This window comes from Rousettus aegyptiacus, unplaced genomic scaffold, assembly GCF_014176215.1.
Source record: "Rousettus aegyptiacus isolate mRouAeg1 unplaced genomic scaffold, mRouAeg1.p scaffold_m13_p_1, whole genome shotgun sequence".
Taxonomy (NCBI): domain Eukaryota; kingdom Metazoa; phylum Chordata; class Mammalia; order Chiroptera; family Pteropodidae; genus Rousettus; species Rousettus aegyptiacus.
Window position 1 is genome coordinate 139699650 of NW_023416284.1, and position 25129 is coordinate 139724778.

Sequence of the window (25129 nt, forward strand, 5' to 3'; positions counted from 1 at the left end):
GTCTTTTTATTTCTCCATTTTGACCAAAGGACCATAGGATAGGACTGCATGTAAACCATCCCAATTATTTTGAAAGACTTTTTTCTTAAAAAAAGGGAAAAACTGTTTCATTTTACAAAGCATGCATATTGAATTGGTTAAGATAATCTTTTTCAAAATTGATATTTTTTAGAACAAGATAAATTGCAGAGGAACATTGGGGAGGTAGGAAGAGTGGTAAAAATCCTGTGAGGAATGCATATAGCCAGAATCGTATTAAAAGATTTCCTACTGTTTAAGCCCATTTTCCTATGAATAAAACCTTATCCACATATGTTAAACTACAGGGATACCATCGAATCACTCATATTAAATAGGTGGATAAGCATTCATTCTGGGGATATTTTGAATGCATCTTTCACTTTGGCAGCCCTCTCTTATTCTCCCAAAGTGTTCTAAATAGTAAAATTCAGAAAGGTATTTGTATCTGAATGTCAGATAATGGGGAAGGCAAAGAATCTAGAATGGAAATATGAATAAAAGAGAAACAATATCTCAGGGCACATCTATGAAGGCTTAGAAGCCACTAGAGAAGTCTAAGCACCTGGTGCAGGAGATGATGGAAAGCCAGAATTTAAAAATCGTGATTTACTTTCAGTATTCAAACAGCTCTCTAGATTTCTTTTCACTAATTGAAATGCTGCACCACTTTTATTCTAAAAACTGAATGTGAAAAGCATTATTGAAACAACTTTTATATAAAAAAAAGACAGTCAAACTATGTCTCATGCAGTTGAAGACTGAATCATACCGTTATTCCAATCATTATATTTATCAATAATGTAATGTCTTACACACAGTAGACACTCAGTGAACGTATGCTGAATGAATGAATGAAGACAGCATTTCACTTGAATTCTCAAGTAGAAGATGGCAGTTCCTACTAGCAGCAGTTATTTTTTTAGCTCTTCAGTATTATTCCTCAGGGGAGCTGGCGAACTGAAATCTGTTACATTAATGCTAGCAGGGATATATATGTGTGAAGAGAATAAGTAAACATTTATTGTACCCGCTAGCTCAATGGACTATCCACATGAGCTCTTAAGAGACTTGAAAATACTCGGCAGTATTTATAGAGTGAACTTCACCAATACTTTTTGTGGATTTAATTCTTCAGAAAATTTATACTTTTGAATCAGTTAAGCTTTTTCTACTTAAATCTGTTGGGCTAATCTGTAATTATATATCTCCTTTTCCTTTGGTAATGAGTTCATCTCTTAAAAATCAAAATTTTGATGTTGTAGGTTTTCGCCATAAATCAGTGTCCAATACCTTTCAAGAACATATTTAGTTACCAGCACATTAAAACAAACAAAACTATACAATGTAATACACATATGATGTATTATTAAATTGTAGACTTGAAAACTGTATAATTTTTAACCAATGTAACCCCAATAAATTTGATAAAACAAAACAAAACAAAACAGTATTCTCATGTTAGCTAAAATAACAATGACAACTGCCACTTATCAAGTCTAAAATATGCCAATCCTTTTTTGGTATTATATATATGCATGCATAGCTGCTTTTACCCCTATCATAGAGAGGAGGAAAGCAAAGCAAAGCTAAGAGAGATATAATGTCTGGCTCAAGGTCACACAGATAATAGAAGTTTGAAATGAGATTCAAATCCAACACCCAGGCTAAATCCCCCAAATTAGCATCTGAATCACACAAAATTTTATAAGGTGAGTAGACCATGGGTAGCTTTCTTTTCTTTATTCAGCTAAAGTCAGCATTACATCAGTCTGCATTTATATAAATAATTATCTTAGAATAATAAAAATTTAGAGCTAGGAAAAAATTTAGAGAGAATCAGTTTTGTAATTCTAAGACATTTTGGTTTTGGTGCCACTTTACATTACTAATTTTGAGGATATCTAAAAGCATTTGTAATGTTTTATATTTATTGATACTTATCATATTAATTATAAAAATGATATCATTTCAATATTTTTAAAATTATTTGATAATAGCAATAATAAACCCATTATTTATTCACATAAATAGCATAGTTAATTGAAAAATGCCTACATTTTCCAAAACAAACAAACAAAAATAGTGAGAAGAGTGGCATTGTTTTGTATTTTCATAAGTCTATTTAATATTTGATTTAATGGAAGTTAGCTGGATTTTCACATTTGTTTTCTAACTCAATTTGCTGTGACATCACATATGTTTTGTAACCCTTAAGACACTCCACTGCACACATCTGAGAGAATGAAAGTGAAAAAGCCAAATAACCTCTTAGTATTCTAAAAATAGTAGGACCTCAGAGACCCTCCTGAAATGATGCTAGGGTCTATGGATCAAACTATGAGAACTGCTGATCTAGATAAGACTTTCGTTTAATAGATATGGAAACTAAAGTGTCCCATGGGTCTGTTACTTTTTACAGATATTTTGAAGGATTTTATAAGACCGATGTTAAATCTAATATATTTAAGCAGTTGTCATATGTTCAGATATTTGTTTCATCTTTATATAGCTCATTGTTATTATATGTATGTTAGATATATAATATAATCTGTTCTCATTATATACATGTTAATTCCCTAGACTGAATTGTGTTGATTAGTGTGTACATTTAATATCAATTAATTGGTTAGTATTTATTTTACTATAGTTAGTAAATATTTAAACTCATAAAACAAAATGAGCTAATAATATTATACTCTATAATTTATGCAACCATTATTTGTAGTATTTTAAATGACAAAATTCTAAAACAATTTACAATAAATTTTATAGGACAATATTTTAAAAGCAAAAGATACTAGATACATTTGAATTTATATATTATTTAAATTGTGTGTCTAATTTGAGGATGAGAATACTAAAAACAAGTCATGTTAATTTTATTGCTAACTATGTTGCAACATACTAAAGAGTATCTAGCATAATATGTATAAGAGAATCTATTTAAAAATTCCTATAATTGAATTTTATTTTCTAGATCTTGTTATTTTAATACACAGTAGAATTTTAGTTATAATGAGGTATATATTTATTCTTATTTTCAAACAGAATATTAAAGTAATATATATTTATGTATTTTATATATATGAGAGAGACGGTTCTATATTAGTTATTCACAAATATTTTCCTTTATTATTATTTGTCGTGTTAATATTGACAAAGGTAGTTTTTCAGGGAAGAGAAATAAATAGATAGAAATGAGAAAGAAAAGAGGTAGATAACGAGGAAGAGTAGAAGAAGGAGAAAAGGAAATTGCTTAACTTGATCCAAACTAGAATAGTATTAGATGATTCTTTTCTTCTTATTATACTCTTTATATATCAGTTCTTAAAGGAATTTCATTACTTAAAGTTTGTATAAAGGAATACAGTCAATGATTTATCTCTGTTATTTTAAAATACATAAAATTTTTATGGACTATTAAAAATGTATCTATTAGTTTGATTTACTTTTGAAACATATAATCAGGGCTACTTCTCTAGGAAAATGTTTGCTTTAGCAATGTCTGTGGTTATATTTATTTCCGAAGTTAATATTATACCTAGAAAATGATACAAAAAAGTTTTATTTCCTAGAATAATTTAATTATGGTTTAGACTACTTAGAATCTATTTAGTTAAGGAAAATAATTTTACTCTTGAATATACTAAATTACTATCCCATTACTTGTAAACAAAAACAGAAAGAAGTAACCAGTTTCTAGTAATAAAGAATTTATGTCCACTATAAAACATTGTTAATTAAGGACAAACTAGAACAATAATCATTGACTTACAACAACCTGTTAGACATTGTTACGAAACAGCTATTAATATAAAATACAAAACCTCTATGTATAGGTAGAAATGCACAGGAAGTATATGGAAGAATCATATTTCAAGCCAGTAACAGTGACAACAGTATATCGGGGTACAGAAGGAGGCTATTTGACTCTATGTCCCTTTATATATTTAAATTATTTATATTCATTTAAAGTCATTTATGTCTTTCATAATTCGAAAAATGTAGAATTTGCGAAGTGATTAGTTTAACAAAAATCACTAGAAATCTAGAGTTTCAAAATAGGAATTTCCGTGGTCACACCATATAATATATATATATCTGGTCAAGAAAATCAGGCCTTGTACTGAGTATGTTTTGTGATTCTATGATCCACTCCATTTTTTATCTAATATTCTTTTTTTAAACCTTTTTCATTAAAGGTCTCATTCGTTTGCAAGAGCTCATCAAAGCTCCATCAAGGTATAACCTTCGACTTAAAATCCGTCAACTACCTGCTGACACAAAGGATGCAAAACCCTTACTAAAAGAAATGAAAAGAGGCAAGGAGTTCCATGTCATCTTTGACTGTAGCCATGAAATGGCAGCAGGCATTTTGAAACAGGTAATCTTTAATTAAATTCTTAGTTTCTTTATTAAAATTGATTTAAACTATAGTCTTTTGTTTTTTTCAAATTGAATTGTTATTTTTACAGTTTTAAAAAAGAGAGACTTCATCTCGCTATAATTTTCTGATTAAAGTCTGACAATTGCTTTTAATTAATTGTCTTAAAAACTGTAATGTAAATATTGATGATCTTCAAACAGATTGTAATTCTGAGGTTATTTTCAAGTGACTACAATACTGTTTGTTAATATGGATATTGATTAATGAAATAGATATTTCTATTTTGTATTGAAATGAAGAGGGAAATGAAGAGTCAATATTGAGCAGCTCAACCATTAAAATCAACCAGTAGGAACGAGAAGCGAAAGATTTGTTATTCAGCTGGCATCTACTATGAGATTCTTTACACATTTGATCTTATTTAATCACCACCACAATCAAAAGAAGTAGGGACTACCTCCACTTTAGAGATGAAAAGACTGTCTCAGAAAGATTAAGTAACTTGACTAACATCCAGCAGTGAGAAAGTAGCAAAGAGATGCATATCCCATCTAGTGATGTTAAGAAATATTTCTTTTAGAATAAGCATTGCCTACTTAAAAAGACAATACTAAATCAATGAAATAAAACAATTCATAGAAGTAAAAACTCTTAATATTATTTCAGCACTAACAGCACACTGGAAATTAGCAATTATTATTAGCTCACATGAAGGAGGTTAAATAGCTAGTAAAAAGCCATATACTTACTATGTAGTAAAGTCTGGATTTGAACACAAGTCTTTGGACTTTGTTTTTTAAGTTCTTTGTGTACACAGGCAGACACCACAATGGTTTAGGATTATTCAACTGTCTTCAAACTTCTCATGTGTAGGATAAAATATTGCTCCTGGAGAATGATGTTGATTCAGATGCCAAATTATATCCCATAAAATATAACTACTAACAGTGAGTCCTTGCTATAACATGGTTATTTTATTAAACAGATGTTTGTTCAATATTCCAATATGAATGTTGGTTTCACTACAGTAAAATGTTTAATTGGATTTGGAAAATTGCTCTAGTGTTAGATTTGGGTAATAAAGCATGTGAGTTTTTATTTTGTTTTATGTTTTTTAAAAAAAAATAATGAATAAAATGCTGCAATAAAAATAAGCACTGAAATATAGAGTACATATTTGTTTTTCATTTAATATCAAACAATTCTTGATCACATTTAGAATACACAGACTTGGAAATGTCTTTATGCCTGAAATAAGTAGAACTCTGCTGTTTGTCAGTGACAGAGCTTTGGGTTTTCTCTAGGGTTTCAACAAATATATGTAATCATTTGTCTTGTCTCTAGAATAACTAACTGTGACTTATTTTGCTATCTGAAGGTGAGAGGACCTATCACCTTTAATAGAATTTCCATTCTGCCATCTATTTGATATATTCATTATTTTATACTTGTTCTCCTAAGCGCATTCTGACCTAGAGATATTAAGAAATATTCATTCCAAAATAAAGTTAGGTCAGGATACAGAGAGTAAAACAGAATTGTCACAATATTTAAAATATGTGCAATAGAAAATTTTTAGCAAGTTGGATAGATGAAAACCAAAGCAAAGGTAAAATGAAAATATGAAAGTTAAGAAGTCAGTAACATTATTGTACAGAAGGTTTCCTTTTATATCCTATAATACTGGCAGATCACATGTATATAGAACAGTATTGTTTTTTAACTTGTCCCCGGAGATCTTTTGTCCCACATTAGGATCTCAGTTACTCTAGAACCAGTTCAAGAAGACAGCAAATAGCTTCCTTCTTGTATATGCAGCAGCACATTTAATAGGACTCTATTTTATGATTTATACATTTTTTTTTTCTGAGATTCCTCAGTGTTGGCTAATGAAACCCAAAGAATTGGAGCAGGAGTTGGAGAGCAGGCAGGAAGGGGCTTTTAGCTAATCTGGCTTAATTTCAAGAACAAATATTAGAAGTTTTCAGAAAGAAGGGATAGATTTATCAGGATAGCCTTATTTATTCGTTGGTTTGTTTAAAATAACTGAGTTTTACTAAAACTAAGAGGTAAATTTGAAATTTTCTTGCCCCAAATCTTTAAAAGTGAGTAAAGTTAGGGCCGGCTAGGTTTTTTCTGAGGCAAACTGAGGGCTGTAGTTGTCATGCCTTAATAGGAGAGGTTCCACCTCCACTCGGAATGAATGTGTAGTTTGTGGAAGAGCATCAGATGCACCTGGGAATGCTTGTTTCTACTAATAGCTTTTCATTCAGGTTATTTTTCAATTATCATCACCAACTTCTGTTCATTGATAAACAGCTATATCAAAAGCATTTTCTATTTTCAGAGGGGAAATGGACACTTCTCATGGCTAGAAATCCAAAAAAATCCTTGTTTTGAAATAGTTGAAAACTGACAAGGACTCTAGAAGTATGAAATAAAAGAGTGACTTACAATTGGCCTATTAATAAAAATTTAAAAAAAAACATTTTTTTATCTATACTTTTTGAATAACAATGGTGATTTACATTTGCTTCTTTCATGATAAGCAAACGTCTCTAAAGTAGTAAGAAAAATTCCTGTTAGCATTGTATTCTGCAGTAGTTTTTTTCTGAGTAATACTCTTCATCAAAATAAAATGATGTTCCTCATTAGGGTATTTATGGTGGACACATTACAAATATAATGAACTAAGAATTGCTAATTTCAGGTTTGTGTCAAATGGAATGTCTCCTTTAATGTGGAAAGCCGTAAGCTTTACAATTGCAAACATTCAACTAATAGCTTTGATATCAAGAAAATTGGTTCTGAAATTCCTTCAGTAACCACTAATCTTCTTTAACTGTGGAGAAAATATTTAGTTTGACCCAATTTTAATGTAACCTGAATATTATAGGCTGATTTTCTTTATTACATCCTGGTATTTTTTCTCACTTTTCTTATTGACATAATGTATTTCATATAATGTGTACCTTCAATATTAATATTTTTATATTTATATTTTTTACTTCTTAGGCATTAGCAATGGGAATGATGACAGAGTACTATCATTATATCTTTACCACTCTGGTAAGTAATTTATAAAATAGAAAGAAAGCTCTCTATATCTTTTTATTATGACTTTCTAAGATGAAAAATGGGTTTTTGAGAGAGAAGAAATAAGTGATTGGCACTTTTGTAGTTATATTTTATATTATTTTGATAAAACCCAAGAAGAATTATCATCACAAAGAACTAATAACTCTTGGTGGGAAGCCGATGATTTTGAAATAATATCATTTCATATATAAATTTAAAATATTGTTTTATTTTTGTATTTTTTTAGAGGACTTTCAGAACATAATGGATTTTAAAATTAGTTTGCTGAGAAATCAATGTTTTAGAAAAGCACAAATTCTTATGCTGTTAGCTCTATTCACTTTATAAAAATCAGGTAGATTGAAGCTGCTCTTTTAGTAGATTAAATTTGCTATCCTGTTTTTGCCTATATTAGTTGGATTTTTTAAAAGTCAGTATTATTCATTTTATAATTAGCAAATCGAATATTATCCACCACACTCTTTTTCCTTAATATGCATGAAAATCTGACTTCACTATTTTACCATACCTACTTTTAGCTCTATTTCTTTATCAATTCATGTACTGATTTTTCATTATTAAAACAATAAAATTCAACTAGGTAAATTTGAAGAACTATTTATGAATCCAGCAACATCCCACCTAGTAAGTACAGTGTTGCTCCTAGGAGCCCTATGGAAACAGAAGGCTTTTAAAGGCAGAGAGGAAGTGGAAAAAGGAAGTCATAAATGAAAAAAAAGAATTACTTCAGGTAAAGTAAACTCCCATTAGGTGACAAAAGGGTATATTTAGGCAGATTACCTCACTAGTGTTGACCAGGAAATTACACACTGAGCAGTTAAGATTACATTCCTGGGGAAGGTTGAAACTGCAATTAGGTGAGGTATTAAGCCTTGGTTTGGTGACATGGGCTTTGCACAGTGACTCCATTTGGGGGCTGTTGTTTCTTTTTAATATCTTCCTCTGTGAAATAGCTGTATGTCTGTGTCACTCATTTTTTCTTGCTCATCCCTCAAATATGAGAATATCTCCAAGTTTGGGCCTTTGTCCTATTTTCTTTGATTATTTTCTTTAGAAATGATATGTATTTAGTGTTTTAACTATTATGTTTGTACAAATAAAATATAATATCCATCTGTAACATTCCTGAGCTGTTGCATATTGGTACATTGTAGAACAATTCTAACTGTGGTGACATTAAGCACATTATTTAAAACATGATGTCTTTTCCTCTAAATTGACCTCTCTTCTGACTTCCTTTAAAACTTCCATTGTCTCTGACTCCGATATCACTAATAAAATTCTACTGATTTTTCCTCCATAGTGCTTCTAGCACACATCTCTATCTCCACAATTACCAGTCCAACCAATGTTCTCTCTCTTTTAACTCAAAAGTTTCCCAGTTGATCTCCTTGCTTTTAGGAGAGTTGAAGCCACCAGATCACATTACTAAAATTTAGTTGATCACGATAGCTTTCTATATTAAATCTCTCTTCCAGTAGAGCTTCTTCCAGCAGTAGGTTGTCTTTTACTGATAAATACTAAGATTGACTCTGCTGTACTATCTCTGTATCAGTTGTCATCTGGAAGACTTTTTTTGTAGCCTGTAAGAAATTTAGTGATAGGCTGGGGGAGAGGGAGTGGAAGCCTGCACTCATTAGCAAATTTTATTTTAATGCTGCTGCAACTCAGTTCTACCATGGTCATAAGATTGTAGGGAAATCAAAAATACCTCTTAATAAGGAAAAAATGAAAATATACATCTTTACGATGTATAGTGCTCATTAGCTTGTAATTGAAAACCTTTTTAAATTGGATTCTAACTTAATTTTTCTAGTTGTTTGTTCTTTTGCTGCTATTTTTCTTCATCAATTATCTTTTATAGCCAAACTGATCTACATCAGTCTCCTGAATAGATTTGATGTTTTCTAGATTTTGTCTCTATTGACACTTTGAATGGCCTCCTTTTTCCTTTTGCCTATCAAAAGTCCGGCCATTCTTTGATGACAGTTCAAATTCCATCTGCTTTACAAAGTTGTTTCTGACTATAAAAATTGAAATTCATCTGTCTTGTTTCTTACTCCTTGCTGACTTCTACAGTTTTACCCCTTAGCATATATTGTAATACATTATTTATTTACTCTTTGAATATATATATTCATATATATCCATATATATATATGTATATATAATGTCCTTGGCTAGATTGCAAACACTGAAAAATAAAAACCTAAAGATCCTTTATATTTTGTACAGTATAGAGCACATATCAGGCCAACGTCAGCTTCTCTTCACAGAATTTTATACCCATTATCTAGCCTGTATAACTATATGAGTCCAAGGCAAGCTATGCACAGTACCAAGGGCATTAATCTTTCCCTGGTTCTCATGTTGTCTCAGATCAGAGAGAGGGCCAGAGCCCCACACATTGCATGTTCTCATAGTGACATCCAGCTCCCTGACGGCTTTGGTCTCCTGTCTCCTGGAAAAATCAAAGGGCAAAGCCAGAGCACTTACTGTATATGGACTGAAAAGGGCAACCAAAATCTAAAGGATTCCTTATGGTGAAGTAGCTGGATATGGTATAAGACAAAAAGACTGCAAAGGTTCTGCAAGCAAAAAAGCAAGTCTTGTTAACTTTTGCTCTCAGCCTTGATAAAATTTTCGTTAGAAGCCATATTTTATTACCTGTTTCTTTAAAAGAAGAAGAAGAAGAAGAAGAAGAAGAAGAAGAAGAAGAAGAAGAAGAAGACGACAAAACAAAACATAAAAATGGCAATAACCAACCAAGGAAGCAGGGCCCAGAAAAAAGAGCTTTAATTCATTATAAGTAAAATATTAATGCTTAACATTTAAGGGTAAGCTATCCTTAACATGGAGAAGAAAGCCTATACAGGTTATAGATAAGCCTCTTGTTCCATTGGTGGAATTAGAATAATATATATATATATATATATATATATATATATATATATACACACATGCATACATGTTTATGTAAAGTATGTATATTTGCATTGGCAAAACATGAGAAGTGTCTATTTGATTCTTGGTGATTTGTAATGTTTAAAGTCACCTGAGACACAATGGTGTTAACCATCCTAAAGGGAAGCAAGAATAAATGAGTATATCAATTTCGCATGCCTGTAAATATACTGTGTTGATAATAACACACGAAAAAATTTGTGTCTTTCAGGACCTCTTTGCTCTTGATGTAGAGCCCTACCGATACAGTGGTGTTAACATGACAGGGTTCAGAATATTAAATACTGAAAATACACAAGTCTCCTCCATCATTGAAAAGTGGTCTATGGAACGATTACAGGCACCTCCAAAACCCGATTCAGGTTTGCTGGATGGATTTATGACGGTATGAATACTCACTTAAAAATGAGTTTATGTTTCTGAGTAATGCTTCATAAATTATTAAATCCTCTGGATCCAAACTTTGGTTTAATTGTTTGACTTTAAAGGCATGATATCAGAGTTACTATTACAAATTACTATTTTAACAATTTTCTAAATCAGTTTATATTGCAATTTTCATTTAAGTATCTCAAAGCATTCAAATTATTGTTAAAAATACTACAATGTAAGGTTTTCTCTGAAATCATTTAGTGCCATATATAGGATAAATTAAAGACTGAAAATAAGACATTACCTAATAGTTATTTTTCTGATTTGAACTGCCAATATATGATTACTGTTCAATATGTTGATTTCTGATACTTGATATCTTATACCATACAAAAAAATCTCTCTTGAGCTTATTCACTCTTTAAAGCTAAGACTAACCAATAATCACACCTGTCATTTTTAAGTCAGTTTAAATCTATGAACAGGATTAATGCAGAAACTGTAAAAGAAGGCTATATTCTCATATAACTTTAGTTGTTTATACTCGTACTACTGATGAATATCTAATGCAAAACACATATTTAATTTAAAATTTTCTAATACTCATGTTAAAAACATACACAAAAAAACAGGTAAAGATCAATACTATTAATTAATTTTATTTAACCCATTATATAAAATATGTTATTATTTAAATGGGTAATCAATATAAAAATTAGAACAGATATTTGCATTTTTTCCTACTAAGTCTTTGAAAGTTATTATGTATTTGACACCACACATATTAATTCAAACTAGTCACTTTTGAAGTACTCAATATACAAATGTAGCTACTGATTACCTTATAGGACTGGGTAGATTTATGCTATATTCTTTAAGCAAATTATAAAAGCCCAATGTATTCTCATTAAATCTACTTTCTATAGACCAAATTATTGCCACAATTTAGGAAAGAGCTCACCACTTTGGCGGTATTTACATTTCCTGGGTCATTACCACCAGCTTTTAGTAAGTATCAGTGTAAATGGAAACTTTTTAAGCATAAACACGCTCTATCCTGATGTGTGGAAAAACTTCTAATATGATTTAATTTTTTTTCATTGCTTCAGTGGGGCTTCAGATATGTTTTTAATGTTGTAGCAAAATAAAGGCAAATAAAATTTTTTTCCCTTAGAAAATTAGAACAGATATTTGCAATTAATCAATTTGTATTACTCAATTTGTTTCACAGTCTGGGTAGACTGTGAAAAAATCATGGTTACCCTCAAGCAACCAACCTTCTGATGGACAAAGGAGATTTGTTTTCTTCCAGTGAGAAAATATAATCTATTAGAATTTGAAAATCTTATGTTCACATTAATTTTTAAAGAAATAATGTAAGAGGAACTTTATTATTTTGCATAAAAAGAGAGAGTTGATGAGTTCTAGTATTTTGGTCTTAACCTGAGATATATTTGAGAAACTTTTTTGGGAGAAAAATATGTAAATAATTTTAAAAAGAAGAGATTTTTCCTCCAAAGTGCATCCAACTTAAAAATAATAATAATATACAACCTAGAAAAAATTACAAATATTATATTATATTTCTCGTTTGAAGATAGTGAATCAAACTTTTGGAACTTAATGTCATTTTTAAACATTAAAATATATACTATCCTTTATATTATTGTTTTAATTGTGTATATATATTTTTCCACATATGCTTTCTAGCTCTCTTTACCATTCTTTAATTTCAGGATGGATATTTTGTCATTTATTATTCAAAATTATTATTGGATGGTTTTAGCAAAAGTAAATTAATAGGCATCATGACAGTCTTAACACTGTTATACTCTTAAGACTTCACTGATATGTCCAAGGATTGGTGAGCCACTGTATATACCTAAATCACAAAAATTATCCAAATTTACTTAGCTACTCTTGGTATTTCTGTATGATTCTCTGACTGTCTACTTGTCATCCCCTGAAACGAAGTACTCTAACTTCTGATAACTTATGGAGATGGTTGAAAGGTAGATAAATGAAAAGGAAAGTGTATTAATTTCTTATTCAGGTAGGTAGGAGCTCTTGGAGAAAACTAATCTCAGAAGGTAGGATAAGAGGACAGTGTGTTTAGAGGAATACAGGTTTGGGTTCTTTCTGGTCATTAATCTATTCCTCCCTAACTCTGTCCTTCTTCTGAACTAGTAGATGATTTAGTGTAAGTGTAAGTAATAGAATAAAAATGCACCGATGAGAAAATGAGCCTATTTGTTGAAAATTCTGAGCATTATATATAGATCATGAATAATATTTTTTAACTAAACATGTATACCAGCTATTTATTTTATTATATTTATAGCTAGAGTATGGAACACAAAATATTTTGGAAGGAACCATAAAGTTTTCCATTAAATTAATCTTTTCCAAAATTGATACAGATAATTTTTTTTTTTTTTACAATTTACCTTTTGGAAAATTAATATTACCTTTTAAAATCTTTTCAGTATATAGCATTATATAATGATATAAAAGATCAGACGTAAAATATTTTTATTATGTAACATTAATTTTAATTATGAAATAATGCATTATTATTATAAACATAAAATCAATATAAAATCTGCATAAAAATGTTGGCATACTTGTGCCTCACATGAGTATTCTTTTTCTTTTCTATTTAATATTATATTGTAAGAATTTTTCCTAGTCATTAAATATTTAGGAAAAGACATTAATAGGCTATTTCTAACGTGAATGTCATAAGGAAATTAGAAGGATTCTAGTTAGAAAAAGAAAAGAATTATTAGCCTGGTGTTGTGATGTTGGCAACATTCCCTTCAGTCAATTCATGAGATCCGTGTTTATAGATTTCTTGTTCTTTTCTTTCCCTGTGGTCCCATTAAAAAAAAAAAAAAAATGGAACTATCAGTGAAGTTCCTAGTGTTTGCAAGACCCATTATTATCAGTATCATAGTCATTTGTCACTATATGAGATCATAGTGCTTAACTTTCACATTCTTTCTTTGTGTTTGTGCTATAAAAGGAAACGATGAATTGGATCATAAGAAATTTTCTGGTTGGGTTAGCACCCTCATCAACCCCTAGGTTAAGTGTTTATCAGCTATATGACTACTGAATACAAGATCATTTCTCCTGTAGTCGTAGTTTCTGTAATTTCTTCTATAGTCATATTAAAAATATTAATGTTAGTATCTCAGTAAAATTTTAATATTCGTCTGGTATAACCCAACCAAGGTACCAAGTCACACAGTCCATTCAAACCCGATCTAGTCAAGAAAGAAGGAAAAAAGGAAGCCCAACCGTGCATTCTCTATTAAGTATTCACATATCTCCATGCTCCTGGGGTGTGGAAATACTGTTCTTTATTGCCTGATCAGATGACATTTTTCCCAGTTTTCTGAACAGACATCTGTCTTCTCCAAGAACAGTTACCATCGGGTGGGAATTCACTTATTTGAATCCATCAGATCTTGACAATAGTTGTATTTAATATTGGCATATGGAGTTTGCGGTAATCTCAATTTAAGAGAATGAAATTAAGTAAAAACACCTCAAGGTAAATTTTAAACAGTCGAGCAATATTGTAGAAATCCTTCCCAGTGCTCCAATTATGCCTATGCATATTAATGCTAATGTACTCATAATCTATCCAGTAGCTTAAAAATACCAGTTTTTTTCTTATGTTGATATAGAATACCACACATATTCCCTGATAATGTAAATTTGCAACACAAATCAGCAATGACTATGTTCTTTGGTACTATCATTTGGATTACTCTAAAGAGATTATTGTTTTGGAAATTTAAACTCTGGTTACCAACTGCTCTCTCTCCATTTCATTTTTTTCTTCTCCACATTCAACAACCATGAGACACTTTCAAATCTACTGTATCAATACCTTTTTAAAACTACACTCTTCTTTTCACCCCCAGAGCTATGCATATGTTAAGGACCCAGTGCTTTCTACCCTGACTTGGCAATAATCTTCTCACTGATCTTACCAGAATATTGCTTATGGCTCCTCATCATTTACCAAACTAATTTTAAACTTATTTGCCAAGCCTGCAAAGCCGTCCATGATCTGGCTTCTGCTACTTGTCCAGTCTCATATTTGCCTACTCCCTGCTCCACCAAGCCACCCATCTCACCTTTGGTGTGTCAGCGGTGCTGATGCACCTCCTATTCCAGTATAGGGTGTTCCTGTTGTCTGCACCACTTACCCCTATTAGAATACGTGGCAATATTCCTGCTTGAGCTCTAATATTCAGGTCATCTGTTACCTTTTCTGTAAATTTGCTCTGTATCCTCCACACATTTTACTTGCGTGCTCCTTCATTAATGCACTTTTTGTTTAACCCCATGCTGAAGTGGAACTCTGGTACTTTTGTTTTCATATCCCTTTTGTAATAGACTGTATGATCTTCTAAGGCAAGAACTAGATTTCATCATTCTTGAAGCCCCTCTCCCTAGATCAGTGCCTGGTGCAAAATAGGTGCTCATGATGAAAAAGAGAATGCCTGTTTAAATAAATGTGTGTATTAATTTATTTTAATCATATTACATCTGTATTCTAATCACTAGGCCTTCTCATTTCCCTAGATATATTCTGGAGAGCATTTTTATTTACCTACTTGAACTTTATTATCAAGATACCTAATCATTTAGAAAAATGCAATTAGGCTTATTTCAATTATTTGTTAGAAAAATACTTTAAACAACAAAAGCACAGAAACACTTTTGATTAACTAGTGAAATTTTAGTGAGTTAGAAGTGTAGTTCCATTATCTTTTTGAAAAAAAGTAGAATATTTATGAGAGGTGAATCTTTCTGTGTTTAAATATCACTGTCCTCCTAAGAATTATTATTATTTTTTAACAACAGACCATGGCCCAGACATTTTATAATTTCTTTTATCATTGGGCCAACTTAAGTTAAAAGATCAACATCTCGTATATACAATTTATAGCAGGAGGTGTAGCTCATGTGTTAAGGAAGCACAAATGATTACTCAGTTACTGTACAAAGATTTACCTTTAGAAAAGTCAATAAAAATAGAACCATAAAGAAGTAAATTATGGCCAGGCAAGCTTTTATTTACTATCAGAGCTACAAGCCTGCCTTTGCTACTGTGTGTTTATCTTAATTAGTTGCAGCTATTTTCTTCAATTCAGTTGAAATGAGAATAAATATAAGACTGCCAAGCAGTGGATCAAAATAACTTGTTATTTTTTTATCAATAAAGGCATTTTGAAAGGGTTGGTTTTATCTCATATTTCACTAAAACACCAAAAGTGTAAAAAAGTAATGAATTAATAAATTAATTAGTCTTTTTTTGATCTATTTGAATTTTGTTTAAGTTGTACATAACACTCAAAATTTGATACCAGGCAGTCAAGATTGGGTGAGGAAGACAATACCTCTACTTGCCAATTTTTGACAAAATTAGAAGATACCGAATGTCTTACTGATCACATCTCGCATCTTTATTGGTACAAAAATCACACTCAAACTTTGATGATTGACTTCTTCCTAACTTGGTAGATATTTGATTGATCTAGTTTCCTAATTATTCCTTCAAATTTCTGTTAAAATTTCTTGCTATTTTGTGATATGAAGAGACAGACATGTATTTTCCAGGGGTTTTACATAATTTCTTAGTATTATGCTGAAAAATATGTAACATTTAACAAAATTTATTAACATAAATACTAGTTTTATTTTTGTCTTTACTACAAAGGAAATATTTAGGGACCTGTATCATAGTCAAATATGGGAGAAATATTTGTATATTTCAGAATATGTAATGAAGTCATAAATATAACATTCGTTACCATTGTATATGATTGATTTAATGAATAGTAAAAGGACATGGAATATGTGACATGAATAACAACATGGCACTATATTTCTTCACTTTATATACCTATTAATCTTCCATGATATACTACACTGGCAGTTATGTCTGAATATAAATAAATGAGATGACCTAACAACCTCTATTGTTTTATTAACATAGAGCATTGCATCTTATTGTTTTTGCTCACTGGCAGATTAAAAATCAGCAGGAATCTAAAGCTGATAAAGTGATGGAATATCTATTTTAAGTAACTTTTTTCTTTTTACATGAAAATGGCTATTGCAATGAAGCATTTACTTTATATTCATGTTATTTTTTAGGCCAATTTTTAAACTTCACTTGGAAAAGGTAAAGTTGAATTAGGAAAAATTTTTGCCCCTTCTATGTTGAAGAGCAAAATTAATTTTCAGAGCATTGATCAAATGCAATGTAATACAAGCTTGTAAAGGATAAAAGCCTATCTGCTTACAAATTTCCTCAGCTTCTTTCAGATTTTTATTTTACATTTGACAGCTATATAGTTACCTATTGATAGAACCAACTACAGATGGTATAAGAAGTTTAGCTAGACAGAAATTTATATTATTCAGAATGAACCCCACCCTCACCCCCCTCAACGGACAGTTAATAACTGGGATCCCTAGAGAAGATAATAGCTAATGCTCTTACAAGAGGGCAAAGTCCAACACTGCAGTCTAGGAACTGGCAATATTCTGAGATTTAGGACTTCACATGTGCTGAGCATCAAGATAGAACTGGTAAGAGTAAGCAATGAATGTAACCTTGAAAAACCAAAATGTCAAACACGCTATAGAGGTAACAAGTCATCAAACGAGAAATCAAGTACAGGGTAGAATGTAAAGTGAATACAGGTAGTTGATAATAAGCAGGTGCTTAGGATAGAATGAGGCTAATGGCAAGTTTGACATATATGTTCAATATCCTGGATTAGAGGAGTGGATTGGGAAACAAAGAGTGTTAAAGCTGGGATAAAATTTTCACATATTAATTTATTAATAGATAATTATAAGTGTGTAAGATTTGACATAGGAATTCAGAATACTCATATTCGACATGAAGTACTTGTTGAAATTTACTAAAACCGGACTAAGAGATGGCATTGAGGCCTATAAATAACAAGATATATTATGACTCAGATAAATACTCATAATTAACCAGAAAAGTTTTGGCTAAGGAAAGTTAAGAGTTGCTATAAACTATAGTACTTTTTCTTCATCGAATCTATTTCTAAAATACAAAGAAGGAGTGTATCTATTTATACAAGGTACAAAATATGGTTTATGGATATTTATTTGTATTCAGAGTAAAATACATAGAGATAAGCTACATTCTATATTTGAGTATAGGGGATAGCCTGAGAGAAAGTAGACATCATTATTTTCAAAATGATATGTCTTCCTGTATTATTCTATTTTCATAATTTTAAAAATTAACTTAGTAATTTTATTTCTTATTTTCATAGCTTTAGAATTTATTCCTAAAGATATATTGAAATACAATATCAGATAAGATATACATTGGCCTCATTACAGTCTGTAAATAAAATAAATTTAAAAATAATAAATAAGATAAATTTTTATTTGAATACTTACATTTATATATAATTTTATATAAAACAAATAATATAAACATAATTGTCATTTATATATTTATATATTTATGCAAATTTATATTATTTTTAGATCTTTCACAAATAGTAAGCTATACATTCTTATTATTAGAAAGACAGTGTTATAGCTTCAACATTGACATGATAATTCACATTTATTACATATGACCTGAGGATACTAAATGTGTATAAGATTTTGATAAATTTGTGTTATTAGCTATTAACTATTAACTATTTTAAAAATATTTAATATAAACATGTAACATATTTAGCTGTAATTTTATTAATTTTGTACTCAATATGTCTGTCAAATTTTAACAAATATTCCCTTTTAACTGTTGTGATTTATAACCAAGAAATTTCAGGCATTTTGTCATGCTCAGTTTTAGAAGAATTTTATTTAAAAATTGAGACAGCTGGAAAGTATTAAAAATAAATCAAGAAGGTGATGTGTAATAAAATTTATATTGCATATAATAAACAACAATCATGACTAATTTTTTAACGTAAATATATAGCACAGTAGATGTTTCCCTTTTTTTGTTGTTACCTATGCGTCCCAGCCTATCTGATCCAAAGAAAATTTCCTGACTCTGTTATTAGAAATAGCAACTCACACATATATAACGTATGACTATTAAGGATCCTGGGATATATAGTACCCCTAGGAAATTTGATCCAAACAATGACTTTATAACTCTGAGTCTAGCTTCCATTGCATGTTACCATTTGTATTTGACAATCTCTACTATAAAATAACCTAACTGTGACATGCACTTAATGCTTATTACATCTTAGTGATATTATTGACTTGTGGTAACATCATGAGGAGCATATAATCCTCATTTTATAGAGCAGATACACAGAATAGGTACATTACATATAAAGGAAGATCAGTGGACTAGTCGAGTGCAAACATAAAGGAATCCTTAAGCATCCAGAAATAAAGAGTCCAGCATGATGATTTAGAAACCAGCAAAAATGTTACATTTATTACTCTTTCTTCAATTTTAAAGATAAGGATTCACAGCAATTTTGGGTGAGGTAGTAGGTCTACTAAAGTTCTAAATCTTCTTATTCCCTTGCTAAATCCACCGTGCTATGATAAGTCGAAGAAACTCAGAGACTTAATCAGTTTGATCAGGTTGGTTGATGGAACCATAGACTCTATTGTAGGATGCTCCACTAAGATGTGCCCTCTTCAAGCTGGAGAATTTTATAGCTGCTGCCAGGTTTGAAATACTCCAGAAAATGGCACCACAGTCGTGTTGCTGCTACCAGACTTGGGGTTTTGGTATTTCTGCTGAAAATGTGGCAGTGAAATGGTCCTCTCTATCTATCTATGCTTCTCTCGCCTCTGTTGTTCTAGGCCATTTTTGCAATTGTCCTTGCATGTCTTGTCACTTACCAGTAGAAATAAGGCTCAAATTTATTCTCAAATTGGTTTGGATTCTCACTGTTCCAGCGTTCAGCTTCTCCGTTATCCAGCTCCTCAGTTAACACAATACACGTGCACCCAGGAGCCTGCACTTGGTGCCAGCATGTCTGAGGCAGGAGCCCCACATCAGTTTCAGCTTGTTTGCAGACCTAGCCCTTCCCCAGTGCTCCTAGGTTTTGTCTGGACTGTGTCCTTTTTCAGCTGGAGTTTATTTTCTCTCACCCGACTCTACGAAGGTAGCCTTAGTTCCTTAGAGGCATTCCATACTGGAGTCTTGATTGTTTTTCTCCTAGGAGTTTCCTTGACCCTTTTAAAATTTATTTACTTCCTCCTCAACAACTTTCAGTTTCCTGGTACTAAGGAATGAAGGAAAGGGAAGTCTCTGTAAAACCAAATGCATAGTTGCCATGGCTGCCACAGAAATGGTACTAATTTGGCTGTTATCCACATAAACAAACAAAGAAACAAATGAGGTCATTTTGATGGATCTGCTCAGAACAAGAAAACCTATGTCAAGACTATTTGATGTTTTTATCTTTCAATATAGAGCTAAAATAATAACAATTTTATTACTTTATTGTTATTATTTCTGTATCATCAAGTACTAGAGCACACCTATGACAGTGTTATAAGAATCTGAGGATTTGGTATGATTGGGAAATAAATTTTGGAGGAGATGGTGCTTGAGCTAGAACTTGAATGAGAATTTTAACATAAAATAACGTTTGATAAGACTAGCTAAAAGCAGGAAGGCCACATTGAAAGGAGAGAATGGAAAGCCATTAAATGTTTAAAATAGGAGAGTGCAATAAAAGTAACATTTACCATTTATTGTATATCCACTCTTCACAAATATTATGCTATTTGTGGTAGTTATATGAAGATATGCTAGCCTTACACTATCTCTGATTCTCACAAAAATGTGCAAGAAGGGCAAGATTTTCAGATGATGTAGCTGAGGTTCAAATAGGTTTAGTATGTTGTCCAAGGACATTTAGCTAAGAAGGTGGAGCCTGAGCATTAAGTACAGGCCTTTCTAACTTTTTAACGTGTGCTCTTCCTGCCTTTTTCTGTTCTCAGGAAGGCTGACCTGGTGGCTCTGTGAAGGTGCATTAGACCCACTGCAGCCAGGGGCAGGAAGCTGTAATTCAAGCCTGCAGTAATAATGACTGGAAGTATAGTCGAGAGAGCTCAAAGCAGTAATTAAAATGGAAGGGCTTTTTTGAAATAGAAAAAATACTAAGAAGACAATGGTAGAAAAGAGAATAAGAAGACAAGGGAGACTTTTAATACTTCCAACTTTGGTGACTGGAAAGACATTAGTACTTTTAGCAAAAATAGGGCTCTCTGGAAAGGAGGTAACTTGGAAAAGGGGTGGCATTGATTGCAGACATGTAGAGAATTTGAGATGGTGGTGAAACCTAAAGGGAGAAGGGTCTGACAAAAAGTTGGAAGCCAGAATATTGTTTCTCATTGCAGTAAGGAGTAAGGTCTCAATTTCTTTTTTAGAAATATCCCAGGGAAAAACATCCTAGAATCTATTGCTATATGTTTGCAACCCTTTGTAGAAAAGGATCTAGCCTATCTCTTTGGCTACCTGGATGAAGCAATCCTGAAAGTGAGAAAATTTAAGTCCTATTGAATGTCAGTTAAAGAATCACTGCATCTTTCAGTCTGTTTCTCGGTAGTCATGCCAGATCAGCCTGAGGCTTCACACCAAATGTGTCTTGGATCTTGGGACTATGCCTTGGGCAAAGAGATTTTCATTTGTATTTTGGCCCTAGCTTTCAAAGAAAATATTACTCCTGCTAAATGTTGCCTGCTAAAAGTCAATTTCTCAGACTCCATTCTCAGCCTTTAAATATTTACTTCTCTCTTCAAATTCTTTACTTTATCAAAAGGAAAAGGAAAATGAATAAGTGATAAAGACTGAAATACCTTTAAAATATGAACTTCTCTAGCCCTTAAGGCAAGCACATATAAATTTAATTTGTAAAGATCATGCATAGTTTTCTAGATTTGAGTTTGCTAGACTTAAATTTAAATAAATTTTATGTAAATATGAAATAATCAAAACAGATTTGTTCACTTTTAAAAACATCATAAATATTGTGACTATTTAGTATAACTTAAATTTTATTGTATAGCTACATATGTAGAAAATTTGTCAACTAAAAATATGTGGAAGAAAATTAAAATGTTCTATTCATTAACATATCAGGAAAAGAGAATTACAAGTAACATTTAGGAACCTTAGAACCTCTCTTAGCCTAACTTCCTTTAATTTGATTCATGAGAGTAACCAAACTCTTTATCCCTTGGTTAAAATAAACTGACTGATGTCCAAAGCAGCCTGAAAACTCACTTTTAGCAGGCTACTCTATCATGCTTCTGTATTTTGCTCCCCCAGTTGGGTATTTTTTAAAAAGGTCAGTAGTGTTTCTTCCAAAACCAGTTTATGTTTGTTGCACTTATTAATTAAATAATTCAATTAGATAATACATAAAATAATGAAATACAAGGGGACAACAGAAACATATCATTCTAATTTTGATTAAGATGATAGCATTGAAAAACTTGATAGAGGCAAGCCATCCAAGATTTTTTCTATATATTAATGTGAGCAAGACAGTTCTAAGAGGTAGATTCCACACATAGTTTGCTTCACAAGTGTCTCTTTATTCTTCTTTCAATTAAAAGAAACCAAAGGTGGAAATCTTGGATAATCCATTATATATGAGGCTTATGTAAAACAAGAGAAATTTCAGCTGACCTTGAAAAGGGACTTAGCTCTACATTGATATATTTAGGGATAAATTTACAGTTAGATGCTTTAAATTAAAATAAAAAATTTTCAAGTATATATGCTTTAACTAATAATCTTAATTAGCTGGCCAAATATTAGCTTTAGGTAACTTTGAAAAAAAGCAACTTATTTATTTCTATTAAATTTTAAATTTTCTTTCTCCTTATACATATTTCATTTAAAATATGATCATGTAGTATTCACCATTTGCATGATATTTTCTTAAAGTTAAACTACTATTTATTTAAAATCTGCTATGTGCCAAGCACTGTTTTTGGCAGAGGGATATAGTGATAAATAGGATAAAGATGGAATTTTCCTTTTATTTGGAAAATAGAAGAGAGAAATGAAAGAAAATAAGTTGAATTAAGAAGATAGAGAATATTAGGGGTGGGAAGGGCTCTTTAGCTAGGGTATTGGGTGGAGATGATGTGTGAAACAGGCCTATATGATGAAAAATAGGTAACCACACAAAGATTTATCAGAAGAACATCCTACACAGAAAGAACAATGAGTACAAATTCCTTGAGATGGAAACAATCATATTGTGTCTCAGGAAAAGAAAGGTAACCCATCAGTGTGCTACATTATTTAGCATAAGAGGGAAAATGATAGAAGATGAGAACAGTGATCTTCGAAGGACATATAGGTTTGGATTTTGATCTAATTGTGGTGGAAGCCCTGGAAGACTTTAACGAGGGAAGGAATATAATCTGATTCTGGCATACAGATGATGCCTGTGGTTTCTGTGTGACATTATAATGTAGAAAGCAAGAGTAAAAGTGGGGAGTACATTGTGACATTAGAATGTAGAAGGCAAGAGTACAATGCTACAAGTTAACTATTTTAGTAATGCTGATGAAAGATGTTGATAACCTGGACTCAGGACTGAATTTGGGAAGTGATAGATTTCAAGATGTAGTTTGGGATGATGTTCACAGGATTCATTAATGGGTAAATTTGGAGTATGGTGTAGAATAAAGGAGGATGCAGCTGTTTCTGTTGGTGACTTACCATATTCCTCTGACTTTATGGTTCAGGGTGTCCAGAGGACTTATGGCTGCTAGTACCTGCTTCTCTATGTCTCAAGGCATTTTCCAGAAGTCTGATATGCTCATGTAGCTAGCAGACTAGAAGTGCTGGGCAATTAATGTCTCTTACCCATAGCTCAAAGAAGTTTATAAATATCACAGCTCCCATTCTTAGAGTGAGATAATTCTGAGATGTGAACTTTATATAATTTCTCAAATTTTCTCTATGAGATCTAATTCCATTTGTATATCATAGTAACCGGCTTAATAATTACTTTCCTCCTCATATCACTTCTTCTCTTCCTTGCTGGTGTGTCCTGAAACTCTCAAATAAGCTACTTGTACCAAATACTTGTCTTAGGGTCTGCTTCTGTGGAAACTCATGCCGAGAAAGAAGATATCTAGGTTTTTAAAATCTGAGAAAGTTGATGGAAATGGGCCATGCACAAAAAATAAGGAAGAATGGTTAAGAAGCTGATTTGGGGGTGAAAGAAATTAATGTATTCTTGTTATGAATTATGTTTGAAGTACCTAATAGACATTGTAGTGGAGATATTTTGTTCTGTTTTTGCTGCTGTATTCTTTGTGCTTTAACAGTATAAGGCTCATTATAAGCACTCAAAATTTGTTGAATGAAGGAAAGATTTACTTGGGAAAGGAATCATTTTGAGATGGCAAATGTTTTATGAGGTCGAAGCTCAGGTAAAGTGTCAGGTTTAGAGTACAGATTTGTGAGTCAATAGGACATAGATAATATTTAAAGCCAAGGGACCGGATAAGATCATGTAGGGTCACAATGTGGACAGAGGAGAAAGGAGTACCAAGGACTAACCTGAAAAGAAAAGAAGAAAAAGCTAGCAAAGGTAACTGAAGAGAGGTATGCAGTAAGGTAGAAGGAAAACAAAAAAGAATCTAATTTTACGGAAGCCTAGAGAAGAAAGTGTTTGGAGAATGACATAGTAGTCAATTATGTCAAACGTGCAATTAACTCTTTTCAAGTATAATGAGCTTAGAAATATTAGTCATTAGATAAAATGCATATGTACTCACCTTTTTAAATGGATATTAGACTTATTTGGTCTCTGATTGTTAGGAAAGTTTATTTTAATGTTCATCTCTCTTTATAATGGAGTAGTGTTATTTTAGAAGAAATAGAAACAAATCTTTATGGACAGTATATATATGTGTATATATATATATATCTCCAGTGATGACAAATTAAAAGAAACAAAGTTTGGTAAAATGTATTAAGTTATATGTAAAATAAAACTAGTGACAGTTAATGTAAGAATTTGCTGTTTTAATATGCTACCAATGTAAGACAGCAATCATTTATAATTGCTAACAAATGACAAAGTTAAATGTGGTAAAAATATTTTGCATAACAATTAATTTTTGTATCTGCTTTGATGCTTTTAAATATTAAATATTGAATACACAGTTCTTTAAACTGCATTGTTTCTGTTTCTTTAATGAGCTATTTAAAATAAATTCTTTAAGAAGTACAATAATAAAACATAA

The 25129-nt window shown here is 31.3% G+C and overlaps 1 protein-coding gene across 6 annotated transcripts in view; it reads left to right on the forward strand.

Moving 5' to 3' along the window:
• GRIK2 (glutamate ionotropic receptor kainate type subunit 2) overlaps positions 1-25129 on the forward strand; it is a 545286-nt gene that overhangs the window by 222207 nt on the left and 297950 nt on the right. For all 6 annotated transcript variants that reach the window (XM_016124557.2, XM_016124559.2, XM_016124558.2 and 3 more), the window contains 3 exons: positions 4224-4405; positions 7424-7477; positions 10683-10856. In XM_016124557.2, coding sequence (XP_015980043.1) covers positions 4224-4405; positions 7424-7477; positions 10683-10856 — 410 coding nt within the window. The remainder of the gene's footprint in view (positions 1-4223; positions 4406-7423; positions 7478-10682; positions 10857-25129) is intronic.